The 15,566-nt window shown below is 52.0% G+C and overlaps 1 protein-coding gene across 1 annotated transcript in view; it reads right to left on the bottom strand.

The window, feature by feature from the left end:
• GRID1 (glutamate ionotropic receptor delta type subunit 1) overlaps window positions 1–15,566 on the bottom strand; it is a 986,611-nt gene that overhangs the window by 726,097 nt on the left and 244,948 nt on the right. The window contains exon 4 of the mRNA XM_064290308.1: window positions 2,050–2,255. Coding sequence (XP_064146378.1) covers window positions 2,050–2,255 — 206 coding nt within the window. The remainder of the gene's footprint in view (window positions 1–2,049; window positions 2,256–15,566) is intronic.

Raw genomic sequence — 15,566 nt, 5'->3', positions numbered from 1 at the left:
ACCTCATTTAATTCGGCTTTGGTTTCTTCACCTGCAAAGTGTGAGGGCCAGAGAATGCATATGAAGGGATAGGCACATGGTGGTCCCAGGAAATGGGGCTTCCTCCCCGACCTGATGGCCAGGATTATGGGCCAGAGCCCAAGGCCCTCCCCAGCAGGAGTGGAAGGGGACAGCAGGGGCAGTGGCCTTGTGCCCAAAGCCCAGACCCTGTCCTTCCCCACAGACTGCCACCATTACAGGTGCTTGTCACTCCTGCCGCTTAGAAGTACCCACTCCAAAGGCATTCCCAGCGCTGTGACACCCAGCAAAGCAAAGGCTTTCCAAATGCAGCCGGGAAAGCAGGCAGGCAATGGGCCAACGCCTAGCCAAGTGTATCTAACACTGCAGGAGTTTGCATAGTTAATCATTTGGAAATAACACCTTTGGGCTACCAGACTTGGCTAGGTCTAAATCCTTATAAGGTCTAGAAACAGACAGGGGTTGAATTCATCTGGAAGGAAAATGCGTGAATATGTACAGCAAAAAGAGAATGGATGCTGATTGAGATGCGGTGTCCGAACGGCTTCATATCTGCCATCTCCTTCATCCCTATTTTACAGATAAAGAAACTGAAGAGAGGAAATTTTCCCAAGATCACACAAATAGTAGGTGGGTTAGCTAGGACTTGACCCCAAATCTATATAACTCCAGTGCCAATTTTCCTTCTACTCCTGTGCTTAACAGCTGAACAGAGGAAAGGAAGCAAGGAGAGGAAGAAGGAGGCTGGGGGTGCACTTAGCCCACACCGTCACTGCAGCAGAAGCAGGCTGGGGAATTTAGCGACAGCAAAGCAGCTCTGTGATCAGACTTCTGGAAATACACTGCTGGGAACATTCTGAGAAGGGCAGAACACATTAGCGATGCTAACGTCCTGGGCTGCCCATTACTGAACTGAGTCAGGCCACACAGCGGAACACGTTCTGGTGAAAATGCCAGGAACCAACAGGACATCACAGCCCCCTGGCCACTGGTGCCATCCAGACCTGATTAGCCCAAAAGCACCAGGGCTGCCAGTCAATTGGACCAAATTAACCACTTGGAATTTTAAGTTCTCCAGCAGGGGCCTTCATGCTGGGTTCTGAAGCACAAGGCAACATTCTGAGTTATAATTAATTACAAGGGAACACAGAACCAGCCAGCAAAGTACAGCAAATGGGATTAGCATCATTCTGCCTTTCACTTCATCTTACTTTCCAACACAGAGCGTCTAAAAGGAGATGGCGACTGGGCAGGAGTATCCAGCCACCCTGTGCCTCTTCAGTCCACGCCTGCTCTCAGCACAGCACTGCCCAGCACAGTCCCCACAGCCCACCCAGGCCAGAGACATACCACCAGCCCAGCCTTCCCCTCTCTGCCATTAGATCACTGAGCTGTCGTCCATTGGCCAGTTCCTAGAATATATCTAGCTGTCTGTCCTCAAATTAATGGATTCTTTAAAAAAAAAAAAAAAAAATTTTTTTTTTTTTTTTAAGCGGCTAGGTGCTGTCTTCACTAGAAGTTCCTAACCCCTACTAGAGGCGTTTTCAAAAACCCGCTGATCGGCCCACGCCCCTACTAGAGGCGTTTTCAAAAACCCGCTGATCGGCCCACGCTCCGCGTATCACCTGGCGAGCAGCAGCAAACACATTCTGCAGGTGCTAACGAACCCCAAGGCAGAGCTTCCCCCCTCTGCAGAGAGCTGGAAATTTATTTTACCCCTAGAGGCTTATACCTGTCAGCAAAGAAACTGAAATTAAAAGGGGGAGGGGGTTGTCAAATGTTGCCCCAGAAAAGCCAGGCAGTGACGGGTCACAGGCTCCACCCCAGCTGCCCCCAGCCTCTCTGGGGCTGGCCAGGCCTTGGTCACCGGTCCGGGACCAATCAGGAGCAGAGCCGTGCTTGCATCCCCCTTCAAGGCTGTGTGTGGCTCCACATCTGTTCCGGCCATCACCAGTGAACTTTGTTGCAGCCCAGCTGAGCCGTCCCCACAAAGAGCCCTGGCCTCAAGCCATCGGGCACAGGCTGACCTACCTCATTGATGAATGCGTGGGCTCCACGTGGGCTGAGCAGCAGGATGGCGCGGCGCAGCGTGTCCCGGTAGCGGTTCAGCTCCTCTGTCTTCATGGTGGTGAAGAGGCTGGTGAACACCTGGCTGATGTTCTTATCTACCTTCTGTAAAGAGACATCAAGGCCCAGCCGCGAGGCCTGGTCCAGGAAGCTCTGAAGCCCACGGATATCTGAGCAGGGAGGGGAGAGTAGGAAGAGAAGAGAGTTGTCTGTAAGTGGGAAGAGGCTTTGGAGGGCATCTAAGTCCCACATCCTCAACCCATATGGCCACTCTCCTCCTAGGCTTCCCAGGAGAGGGAGGGCAGCCAGGGCTGGGGCAGGAGTTGGGATATTCCAAGGCCATCACTATAGGGGGCAGGCACAGGGTTCAAGTTTGCCTCCATGGTCCACTGATCAGAGATTGGAAGATACCCATTTAGTCCCTGTGTCCCTCAACAGCACCCAGACCCAGGATGGGCGTCTCCCACAATGGGGAGCCTGATCTGCTGTCTACAAGTCCTGTAGCCCAAAAGCGCTCCTTTTGATGAGCTCCGTTTTCCTCCCTCCCTCCAATCAATGAGCCCAGTTCTCAGTCTGTCCTGGGGGCCACATGTGCTGGCAGGCCCAGGCGTGGACCCAGTTCCCTCCGCCTCGCTCTGTTTCCCACTCGCTAGTAAGCTGAGGCTGCTGCCTGACTTGATCTGCCCTGGCCCAGCCTCAGGACACCAACCAGTTCCAGCCCTTTGTGCTGCTCTTTCCCTGTGCCCTCGTATCCCAATCCTGAGGCCTGGGACCATGTCTTATTCAGAGACCTGGGTCCCCACCCCAGTAATGGCACCCTGGTCTTCCTGGATGAGACCACCTCCCATTCACTTTCCATGTGACTCTCACTCCAGGCCATGAGACCCAGGCCTGGCCAACCAGAAAGTCACTTCCTGACTGACTCAGGGATAAGCAGATGACCCAGGTGGCCCCCAGAGACTTGGTCTGTCCCTGGCTGGAGCATCTGGCACAGAGGCCTGTTCTCACCTCTGGTTGCCAGGAGGGCAGGAAGCAAGCACCAGGCAAGAGAGGAGTATGGAAGCTGGAGTGACTTCCCAGGGGATAGCATCCAGGGGGGCCCAGCACCCAGCTACACTACACGTTAGTACGAATTTACCCTTGTGAGGGTAGCTTTTACTTTGAATCAGGGCCCAAATCTCTCAGCAGCCCTATCTAAGCCATCTGGCTTCCCCAAAGGGAGACCTGACAACAAATGGAGCCTGTGCAGAGGAGGAGGTCCGTAGGCAAGGCACAATCATGATGAGGTCACCGGAGCTCTGGGCCAGCTGTGCCTGAACCCCGCTGCTCTGAGATATTCAGTTCCACAAGTCAGTCAACTCCCTTTGTTGCTTAAGCCAACTTGAGCTGGATTTCTGTCACCCGCAGCCAAAAGTCTTAACCAATATGCCACTTTTTCAAAGCCTAGGATGGTTCCTTATCCTGGCCCATCCCTGCGTCCCACCTCCCAAAGCAAAGCTAGTCCTGTACCATGCCCTACAGCTGTGCTCCTAGGCTGGGGCCAGGCCTCCCAAAAGACATGCTAGGCCTGCCCAGTGCACAGACTGTACCCTCCCACAGGCACGCCCAGGCCCATCTAGTCACTGATGAAATTCAAAGTCAACGGGAATAACGTTCATTCAACCAGACTGCTGTTTTTCGGCTAGTCCCTTCCCCACACTTCGGCTCCATGTCTGTTATAGGAATTGAATTGTGTCTCCCAGAAATACACGTTGGAAGCCTAACCTCCCTATCTGTGGATGTAAATCTCATTTGGGAATAGGTTTTCTTTGTCATATTAATGAGGCCATTATCAGTGTAGGGTGTGTCCTGAAGCAATCACTTCTGAGATAATAAAAAGAGCAGATCGGACAGAGAAGCAAGCGCAAGTGGGGGAAGATAGAGGCCATGTGAAGATCACCAGGGAACCAAGGAACAGAAACTGGCAGGGACGAGGATCTTCCCACGAAGCCAACAGAGACAGCCTTCCCCTAGAGCTGGTGCCCTGAATGCAGACCTCGAGCTTTCTGAATTGTGAGAAAGCCACTCACTTATGTTATTTCTGTTACAGCAGCATTAGCAAAATAAGATGGCCTCCATTCTGCAAACCTTGTGAGCACCCCAGGAGGTGGACACCGTGTGAACTCCAGCAGGGTCCCTGGCTCCCAGGCTGGCCAGGAAGAGGGCTCTCCACTATGTTTAATGTCAGTGGGACTATGACAAGGGCCACTGAGATCCAAACAAACGACCAAGAAGGGGAGTGGGGCCCCATGGCAATTCTGGCTGGGGGCGAGCGGGTGGCTGTGGACATGGCCCTGTTCCCTGCCACAGGCTCTGACACTCAGTGCGTTGTTGTTGTTGTTAGGTGCCGTGGAGTCGGTTCTGATTCAAAGCGACCCTATGCACAACAGAACAAAACACTGCCCGGTCCTGAGCCATCCCTACAATCGTTGTTATGCTTGAGCTCATTGTTGCAGCCACTGTGACAATCCACCTCGTTGAGAGTCTTCCTCTTTTCCACTGACCCTGTACTCTGCCAAGCATGATGTCCTTCTCCAGGGACTGATCCCTCCTGACAACATGTCCAAAGTATGCAAGACACGGTCTTGCCATCCTTGCTTCTAAGGAGCATTCTGGTTGTACTTCTTCCAAGACAGATTTGTTCGTTCTTTTGGCAGTCCATGGTATATTCAATATTCTTCGCCGACACCACAATTCAAAGGAGTCAATTCTTCAGTCTTCCTTATTCATTGTCCAGCTTTCACATGCAAAAGATGCGATTGAAAATACCATGGCTTGGGTCAGGAGCACCTTAGTCTTCAGGGTGACATCTTTGCTCTTCAACACCTTCAAGAGGTCCTTTGCAGCAAATTTACCCAATGCAATGTGTCTTTTGATTTCTTGACTGCTGCTTCCACGGCTGTTGATTGTGGAGCCAAGTAAAATGAAATCCTTGACAACGTCAATCTTTTCTCCGTTTATCATGATGTTGCTCATTGGTCCAGTTGTGAGGATTTTTGTTTTCTTTATATTGAGGTGCAATCCATACTAAGGGCTGTGGTCTTTGATCTTCATTAGTAAGTGCTTCAAGTCCTCTTGACTTTCAGCAAGCAAGGTGGTGTCATCTGCATAACGCAGGTTGTTAACGAGTCTTCCTCCACTCCTGATGCCCCGTTCTCCTTCATACATTCAGCATCAATCAATCAAATATAAGTAAACAAAAAGCCTTCTAGAGACTACTGTTGTTGCTGTCATTAGGTGCCACCGAGTTGGTTCCAACTCATAGCGCCCTATGTACAACAGAACAAAACATTGACCAGTCCTGCACCACCCTCACAATCGTTACATTTGAGCCCGTTGTTGCAGCCACTGTGTCAATCCATCTCGTTGAGGGTCCTCCTCTTTTTCCCTGACTGTCTACTTTACCAAGCATAACGTCCTTCTCCAGAGATGGATTCCCCCTGATAACACGGCCTAAGTAAGCGAGACTAAGTCTCTAAATGTGCTGCGGTACACCCAGAGACCGCTACTGTGCCCACACACACACCCAGAGACCGCTACTGTGCCCACACACACACCCAGAGACCGCTACTGTGCCCACACACACACCCAGAGACCGCTACTGTGCCCACACACACACCCAGAGACCGCTACTGTGCCCACACACACCCCCAGAGACCGCTACTGTGCCCACACACACACCCAGAGACCGCTACTGTGCCCACACACACACCCAGAGACCGCTACTGTGCCCATACACACACCCAGAGACCGCTACTGTGCCCACACATAACTCCATACATCTTAGCCCGGGGCTGCAGAGACCCTCTAGCCCCAACAGCTTCTGCCATTTTTGTTTTCTGTCGACACAACCCACCCCCACGACCACTGCTACTACCAGAAACCAAGCACCCAGTGCTCCAGAAACAGTAGCTCTCTGCCCTTCCCTGGACATCTTCCGTCCCTGTGTGCACATACACACAAATACACATATCACACACACTCCACACATATTATCACACAGAAACCACTCCACACACACACCATAGACACCACACACACCATGCTACATACACACCACTCCACAGACACACACCACACACACACACAGCAGACACCATACACACAGCACACACTATAAACACCACACACACGTACACACACTATACACACACATACCACACACACACCACACATACTACATGCTACACAGACACCACACCAGACACACACACCATACAGGCACCCCACACACTATACATACACACCACACACACCACACCACGCACTGCACACCATATGCATACCATACACACCACACCACACACTGCACACCATATGCATACCATACACACCACACGTGCACACACACCACATACACCAGACACCACACACAGCACTCATACCACATACACCACACACACACCCTCTGCCTGGATGTACATTTCTGCCTCGAAGTTTACAAAGTCCCACCCCCGCCCCATAGAAACCCGACTCAAACCATACCTCCCCTTTGAGGCCACCTCAGATCCTTCTAGTCAGAATTAATGCCTCCCCAAATTAACAACTAGAGTACGTGGGAAGTAGGAACCAAGTCTTCATTTCCCCATTCAACCCCCAACCCCTAGTGCCTAGCTCAGAGTCAGGGCAGTAAAGTTCGTGGAATCGAAGTGAACCAAAGCCAAGGGCCAACCTGAAGCCCAGAGTGGGTTCAGCAACCACAGTGGCCACATATCTGACCAAGACAAAGCCCGACCAGGCAAGAGCTGGAATTGGGCAGAGTTTTTATAAGTCTAAGTTACAGGTGTGACTATCTGGCCACTTCTGAAAGAATCAGATAGTCACTGAGTATTTCAAGCATTTTCTTTCTGGAAAGTAATTGAAACGAAAGAACACATTTCGAATTGCTTCTCCCACTTTTTTCAATTTCTGAGAAAGACCCCAGCACAGAGCACACTCATGAAGAATATTTTACAATCTGTAACGTACATAGGTACGCATGAAGGCTGCACCTCACACCCAGAAAAGTTCACTGTTAAAAGTGTTTTGGTAATTGGCAAATTTTCCAAAGGCTGAGGCACAATTTTGATTCTATGGATTTCTTCTACTTCTTCCCTAACTGGTCCCAAATAGATGCTTCAAATTTCTCCCCAGATGCAGTTTATCCATAATTAACGTTCATTCCCAAGACCCCTGACCAAGCTCTCCTCCTCCTTTATGCCCACCCCCACCACCACTCCCAACTCAAAATGCCCCCAACTTTGTCACAGGCATAGAACAGTCACAGAAACAGGGCTGAGGCTTCGTCAGGTGAGGAAGCATCTGCCATTCCCAAGAGACAAGGTCCCGAAGGCTACCTGCTTGCAGCTCCAAGCCAACCCCTCCCCTCTGCCCCAAATCCGTCTCATCCCCCTCCTGCCCACACACTGGCTGCCCAGCTATGCCTTCCTCCTTTCTCCCCTCCTGTCCTTTCCCCCTTTCCACCCATTCCCTCTCTCCCTTCCTCTTTTCCTCCCTTCCTCTCCCTCCCTTTCTCCTTCACTCCCTTCTTCTCTCCTTCCTTCATTCCCCTCTCTCTCCGCCCTTCCTTCTTCCACAAATATCTTCTAAGCACTGCTCCAAGCCACACCCTATGCTGGGCACTACAGCAGTGCACATAAACACCTCACAGCTGTTCTCAAGGAGATCTCAGTCCCGCAGGGAAGGCTGGCCCTCAAGCAGACCCTCTACCATTAGCCAAGCACCCGCTTTGTGCCAGGCTGGGACCTGGGCTCTCTGCAGGCTACATTCCATGAATAAACAAATGCATGCAAACCAAATGTGTTACAGAGGACGTCTCTACAGAAGTAAGGAGGCGCACAGAGAGGGCCTTGGGAATTCAGCAGAGGGATGCCAGAGATGTGGTAATGCACTTGGAGCCCACACTCAGTACAGCAGGAGCTGGGCCTCCCGTCATGCGTGAGCAAGGCCATGAGCAGGCACGCCCAAGGCCCAAGTGAGCAGGAAGCCCCTCAAAGCCATGTCCTCCATCCTTAGCAACACCGTGGCCAGTTCCAAGTCTGCTTGCCCAAGGCCTTATCTGGGAGGAAGGCTCTCTGTCCTGGCCACACTCCCAGCTGCCCAGGCAACAGTCAGGTCTAAGGTCCCAGTCAGCCTCCAGAGTGACAGTTCTTCCCAGATGAGACCCACCCTCTCCCATGGTGGCCTGAGGAGGCAAAGCTCAGGGAGGAGGACAGGAGAAGCAGGCCTGTGGCCTCACTCCTCCCGCTAGCCCACCTTCAAGGAGCTCAGCAGAAATCAGAGAGGCACACTGTACTCAAGGCCCATGCTAGGGATGGTGAGGGAGCTGGGAGGGGGCTGTTTCCTGTCTGCCAGGTAGTCAGGAGGAAAGGTCTCAAGAAGCCATCTGCGAGTGCAGGCCATGACCAAAGCATGGGCTCAGAGCCTGCCCTCACTAGCTGGGTGGCCTCGGGCAAACACCCTCTCTGAGCCCACTTTTTTATCTGCAAGACAGAGCCCACCACTGTCTTCACAGGCACGCTGGGCTCCTTCAGGGAGGGGCTGACATCCCAGCTGGCACTGTGCAAAATAGATGCTTGGTGGCTGTCAGCTCCCTCCCAACCTTCTTCCTCATCGGCACTGTGAGGAACGCCCCCAAAGGGCTCCCAAATAAGCAAATCATCTCTCTTGTTCTGGAGGCTCATCAAGAAGGGAGGTGCCATCCTGACAAGCGGACGACACAATAGAAGACTAAAAAGGTCGGCTCTCTCTCCTGCGATAATGGAAATTCCAAAGTTTTAAAGTGGCTGAAATGTCATTGAAAACTCTGAGAAAGAGAACTAATTTCTGCATATAATAGGAGCCGATAAAGACCCAGGAACCCCCTTCTTTGATCCAAAACCAAAAAAGCCACACCCATTGCAGTCGGGTCGATTCTGACTCACAGCCACCCTATAGGACAGACTAGAGCTGCTCCATAGGGCTTCCACGGCTGTAAATCCTTACGGAAGCTCATGCCACATCTTTCTCCCAAGGACCGGCTGGTGGGTTCAAACTGCTAGCCTTTTGGTTAGCAGCCAAGTGTGTAACCATTGTGCCACCAGGGCTCCCTTCTCTGACCAGGTGGTGCAAATGATTAACGCACTCAGCTGCTAAATGAATGGTTGGAGGTTCATGTCCATCCAGAGGCACACTGAAAGAAGGCTGGTGATCTACTTCCAAGAAACTAGCCACTGAAAACACTGTGGAGCATAGTTCCACTCTGATACCCACGGGGGCCACTGTGAGTCGGCGATGACTTGACGGCCGCTGCAACTGGTTCTGCTCCGACAGGTTTCAGAATTAGCCATGAAACCACAGAAGAGCAGATTCTGGAAAGGGAACATGGACCCTCTGGGTGATGCCTGTTGGGTACGCTACATGGGGCGTCTGCACACATGTGACATTTCGGGTAGCGGGACCTATGTGTAAGCATCCCTGAGTCCCTTCCTGGAGCCCCTGCCATGGAGGGCATCTGTTGATTATTACATGTTCCACTTCCCACCAAGTTCTGCTCCTTTCCATTTTTCAGAAACAAACACAAGGAAAAAAACATTTTAAATAATCAGGCTGGAAGAGCAAGATTAAAAACAATTTAAAATAAACGTCTACTCTGGCACTTGGAAAAAACATACCACGCTGCATTAAGTGCTTTGAATTAAGTAAATTACACCAAGTAACTAATTTACATAATGATCAAAATTTGCATTTTACACATGTTATGATGAAAATGGGTTTATAAAATAATTCTTCACCAACTTCTGTTCTGAATTGGGTTCCAGTATTTGGATAAAATTCTGTGTTTATCTGTGACTGTCGTCCATGTCTCAAATCTCTGGCTCCTTCAATACTTTTTAGTTTTTTTTTCTTTTTAATCTTGCAGGTCCCTTACTCCCACTGCAATAAATAGTCACTTTGATTTGCAATTCCCTTCCATCGATGGAGTGAGATCATATTTTTAAAGGATCCATGATATGCTAATGATTCTTAGAATTTTCACAAATAAAGTTTGATGTTCCCGTCGCCTTTCACTCACGAGGTATTTGGTATTGATTTCAGCAGTTCTTTCTCCTGGATTCACAGAGATGGTTTTCAAAGTCCTCCAGCATTTGATGCTATCTCTTCCAGATGAGGATCCAGACTGGCATTTACAACAGGCCACCCAGAGGTCCATCGGGGAAGGAGCAAGACCCTGGATCTAGGGGGTACGCACAAGACCCCCAGGAAGACCCAGCCTCCAGCCCCTTCAGGTCCTTGGTCCCCAGCAGGTCAGGGGCCAGAACACTTAGGTGCTCCATTTCCTTTCTCCCTTTGGACAACCTATGGGGTAGGGATAACGTCCCCATCTCACAGGTGAGAAAACTGACAACCAGCAGGAGGAATGGCCCATGTCTGAGATTTCAGAGCACTCTGGATATTGTCCCACGTTTCTCTCTAATTTAAGTAAGATTCTGAAGCAAATCTGGAGAAATAATTTCCAAGTGTTGATCCAAAACAGCCACCTTTGCATTTCCAAGGGGTCCCAAAGCTGGGGATGCTGGGACAGTCCTTACATCAAGTGCCTACTGATGGCAGACCTGGTGCAGGGGCTTCCCTAACTACCATGCGTGTCTTTTCCCATTTATCCCTAGAAAGACCTGATGCCATAAGAGCCTGTACACTCCCCACTTTGCAGCGGAGCACACGAGGCACAGACATTAACATCTTGCCCAGGGCCATCCAGCCAGTAGGGAATAGGACGTACAGGGTCTGAATCCAGGTCCTCTGACTCTAGAACCAGAGTTCTGCACCCATGTCCGGCCAGGGCACAAGAAGGAGGCAGGTCTGTGATCCTCACCACAGCCTGACACCCACACTTCATCCAACCCTTGAGCACCCCAAGGGACTACCAGATGGTGTCCATCTCACAGATAAGCCACTGGCTGGAAGCCAGGATTCAAACCCAGATCTATCCGCTGTGACAGGCTCTGCTCTCTGCTACACTCAGAGGCAAGGCCTCCCTGGCCCATCCCAGGCCCACCATTGGCCCACGGAACCCCAGAGACACCTCACAGCACCACAGTCAAGTGAGGAAGTCTAGCTTTGACGACTCCAAGGAAGATGAAGGCATGAGGGGTGCCATTAGCAGCTGTTCATCTGCAATCAGAATCAATACCTGACATCACCCAGTGAGATGCAGCATCCCCATTAGTTCTGGAAATGACCACTGGTAAGAAAAGCCCACATTCCCAGAAACAGCAGCCTCGCTGGGCTAACTTGGAAGCAGCCCTGGGCTGGCTCCCACCCTGCAGACTGCCGGGGGTCACCCAGGGACACCCCCTGCTAGCTGCACTCCTGTCTCCCCTGCCCCAGCAGACCCCCCTGATCTGGGAGACCAGCAGCAGCCAGGTGCATGTGGGGCTCCCTGGTCATCATGCAGGCTCCCTCAGACAAGGCTGTAGGACCAGCCCTTTGCTCACCTCACCACTAAGACCCTCACCAAGCAAGTGTGGTGCCCTGCTGTGGCGCCGAGACAATCAGACACTGGCCCACCCTACTCAAGGCCTGTGCTAGGGACAGTGAAGGACCTGGGAGGAGGCTGCTTGCCAGGTAGTGTCAGGGGGAAAGGTCTCAGGAAGCCATCTGAGAGTGCAGTCCATGGGCTGGGACTTCAGGAAGAAGAGGCATTTTCTAGGTGGACAGGTAGGGAGAGTGCTCCAGGCCACCAGGACATGGGCATCAAGGCCTCCTGGGGCCCAATGGCCCACTGGGGGGCCTGCCGATGGTTCCACTGGACATGAGGGGCATGAGGATGGTGTCCCACCCAGGAAGATAACCATGTTGGCATTCCTGAAATGGGCAAGAAACCACACGATGGAAGGAGGACATCAGGCCAAGACCAGGGCATGAGAACACAGCCACACCAAGCCCACCCCTCCTGGCCACCACAGTCAAGCCTCTGAGGCTGGAGAAGAACAGAGAAGCATGAAGTCAGTGCACTAGGGCTGCCCTGGAGGGCACGTGAATGCATTCACCCCATACCACACACACACAAACACACACACGCTCCCAGTGGCTCTGCCTGACTTCTATCGGGGCTGTGGCTATTGGGCAGGAAGAAGGGCACTTGTCAGGGCTTTGGGATGGACAAAGAGGAGATGGGCTCATCCACACGCTGCCTTGAACCTGGGTGTGTCTCTTAAGTTCTCTGACCTCAGTGGCCGTTTCTATAAAATGCAGAGCGACAACTTTGACGATGGCCACAAAGCACCTAAGACAAGCTTATGGAGGCTCAGGAACATGGTCCTACTCTCTCCTCCTTTGCCGTGGCCAGGCCCCACCCCTGTATCCCATCAGCCCTGGCTCAGGGGCCCTGTCTTACAGTTTTCCTTAGACCTCAGAGCAAACCTTCTTTAACTGATGTGTTTAACTGGCACAATTGCTCTTTGATATTTACTCGTGTTAATTTGTCTCCTCTGAAGCCTGCCTTTGAAAAGGTGGCACCTGCAAAGCTGAGGGTGGTGCTACTCCCAGGGGCTCACAGATGTCACCACACTTGTAGGGTCTACCACAGGCCACCCGGCAGGACTAGGGGCTCCAGCCAGGCCGCACCCCAGCTGCACATGCCCAACTGGAGCCGTGCTGGCACTGCCACCCTTAAAGACCTCACAGTTGAGAAGGAGGGACATATAGAGAGCCATCTGAAAGGCAGGTGTGGGCAGGGCCAGGTGGAAGGGGGCAGGGGGGCAGGGTCCTCTGCTCCGGGGGTACCAGGGTTAGGCCTGAGCTGGCATCCAGCCACGTTGGGGCCGGCAGGCAGAGGTGGGCACCTCTCAGGAGTGAACACGGCATTGTCAGGGCTCTCTTTGCTGCAGCAGGGAGCAGGGTCCAGGGATGCCATGCACACGAGGCTGGGGTTCAGACAGGGCAGACCATGGAGGCCCTGGAAGAGGCCAGGTGGTGGGGACACTCCCTGGGGTATAGGAAGGGGTTTGATTTGGAAACATCAGTTTGGTAGTCCTGGGAAAGAGCAGGGGTGTGGCCCAGGAGGGACAGGTAGAGGCTGAACATGGGCCAGGTGAGGGCAGTCAGGGAGGAAGAAGAAGGAGCAAAGGATGATGGGTGCCCAGGTTATGCCCGCAGGGCCTGTGGATGGTGAACCAGTGACCAGGGACAGGGAACATACTGGGTGGCCAGGAGACTCAGCCCCGGGAAGACACGGCTCAGCCCCAGGCCTGACATTGGGTACACAAACGCTTCCCCTCCTCTCTGCACACATTCACTCACACACACTCACATGTCTGCAGTCACACAGCCACACACACACACACACACGCCCACACTCAACTCACTCACACAGTCACTCACATTTACACACACACACACACACCCAATCATACCCACATTCACATATTCCTCATATATATTCACACTCACACACCTACATTCACACATAATTACATGCATTCACACATTCTCACACACCCTTGCTCATGCACACTCATACATCCACACACTTGCTCACATCCACTCATACTCACATCCACTCATATACATACTTGTTCTCACACACTTGTATACACACTTGCTCACATCCACATATACATACTTGTTCACATACACTCATACATCCAATCATATACACACTTGCTCACACCCACTCACATACACTTGCTCACATCCACATATACACACTTGCTCACATCCACTCATACATCCACTCATAGACACACACACTCATACTCACATCCACTTATACACTTGCTCACACGTACTCATACTCACATCCACTCACATACACTTGCTCACACACACTCAGACTCACCCACGTACACACTTGCTCACACACAGTGATGTGCTTAAGCCAGCTTGTACCATCTCATGAGAATCTATTGTTAAATTTTCAGAAATTTTGTGAGCAAGTTATTACATTCAGCCACTATAAATTAAATTACATAAGCTCAAAGTTAAACGAATTATAGTAAAACAAAATTAACACTCAAAACTCATTAGTTTGTTAGATTTTACTTTTATCTATACTCTTAAGGCTACTTCTGTCTATTGTGTCTGTAGGGTAGAAATACTATACAATAGTGTGCTACAGGCATCTCTATCCTCCCACATCTCTCCAAATCAGCCACGGTGGGAGTGCTCACGCTACGGGAATCAGCAAACACTACAGCGCAGGGCTTCTCTCGGAAAGCTGGTTGTTACCAGCACACCGCAGTACACACAGGATCACACACATTCATACTAGTAGTCAATCCCACACACTTAACAGTCACATATTCCCTCACACTGACACACACTAATACACACATTGGGAGTCAGCATACACATATATACACACATGCACACACACACACTGACATTCACACATTGGCGTTTAACACACAGACAGGCACATACACGCTGACACATACATACACTAACAACACACACTGGCATTCAACACATGCACATACGTGCACTCACATTCAAATACACTGATTCTACGCACCCTAACACACACTCACACACACTGGCACTCAACACATACACACACTCACACATACCCTCTCACTCACATCACCCACGTCATCAGAAACTACACCCACTCCCAGGGAGGAACAAAGGTTGCTCCGAAACGGAAGACATCGAGCACCCTGCTCTCCCTCGCCCCCCTCCACCCTGCCCTGACCACGGGAGCTGGTCTCCCCACAGGGGTCTATGCTGCTGCCCCAACCCTGCCCTGACCACAGGAGCTGGTCTCCCCACAGGGGTCTATGCTGCTGCCCCAACCCTGCTCTGACTATGGAAGCTGGTCTCCCCACAGCAGTCTATGCTGCTGCCCCCACCCTGCCCTGACCACAGGAGCTGGTCTCCCCACAGGGGTCTATGCTGCTGCCCCAACCCTGCTCTGACTATGGAAGCTGGTCTCCCCACAGCAGTCTATGCTGCTGCCCCCACCCTGCCCTGACCACAGGAGCTGGTCTCCCCACAGGGGTCTATGCTGCTGCCCCAACCCTGCTCTGACTATGGAAGCTGGTCTCCCCACAGCAGTCTATGCTGCTGCCCCCACCCTGCCCTGACCACAGGAGCTGGTCTCCCCACAGGGGTCTATGCTGCTGCCCCAACCCTGCTCTGACTATGGAAGCTGGTCTCCCCACAGCAGTCTATGCTGCTGCCCCCACCCTGCCCTGACCTCAGGAGCTGGTCTCCCCACAGGGGTCTATGCTGCTGCCCCAACCCTGCTCTGACTATGGAAGCTGGTCTCCCCACAGCAGTCTATGCTGCTGCCCCCACCCTGCCCTGACCACAGGAGCTGGTCTCCCCACAGCAGTCTATGCTGCTGCCCCTACCCTGCCCTGACCTCAGGAGCTGGTCTCCCCACAGCAGTCTATGCTGCTGCCCCCACCCTGCCCTGGGAAGCAGAGGATCCCTGGCCTCTGTGGTGACTGTGGAGC

The sequence above is a fragment of the Loxodonta africana genome, chromosome 8 (genome assembly GCF_030014295.1).
Source record: "Loxodonta africana isolate mLoxAfr1 chromosome 8, mLoxAfr1.hap2, whole genome shotgun sequence".
NCBI classification, from domain to species: domain Eukaryota; kingdom Metazoa; phylum Chordata; class Mammalia; order Proboscidea; family Elephantidae; genus Loxodonta; species Loxodonta africana.
This window is presented reverse-complemented; position numbering and strand designations above follow the sequence as displayed.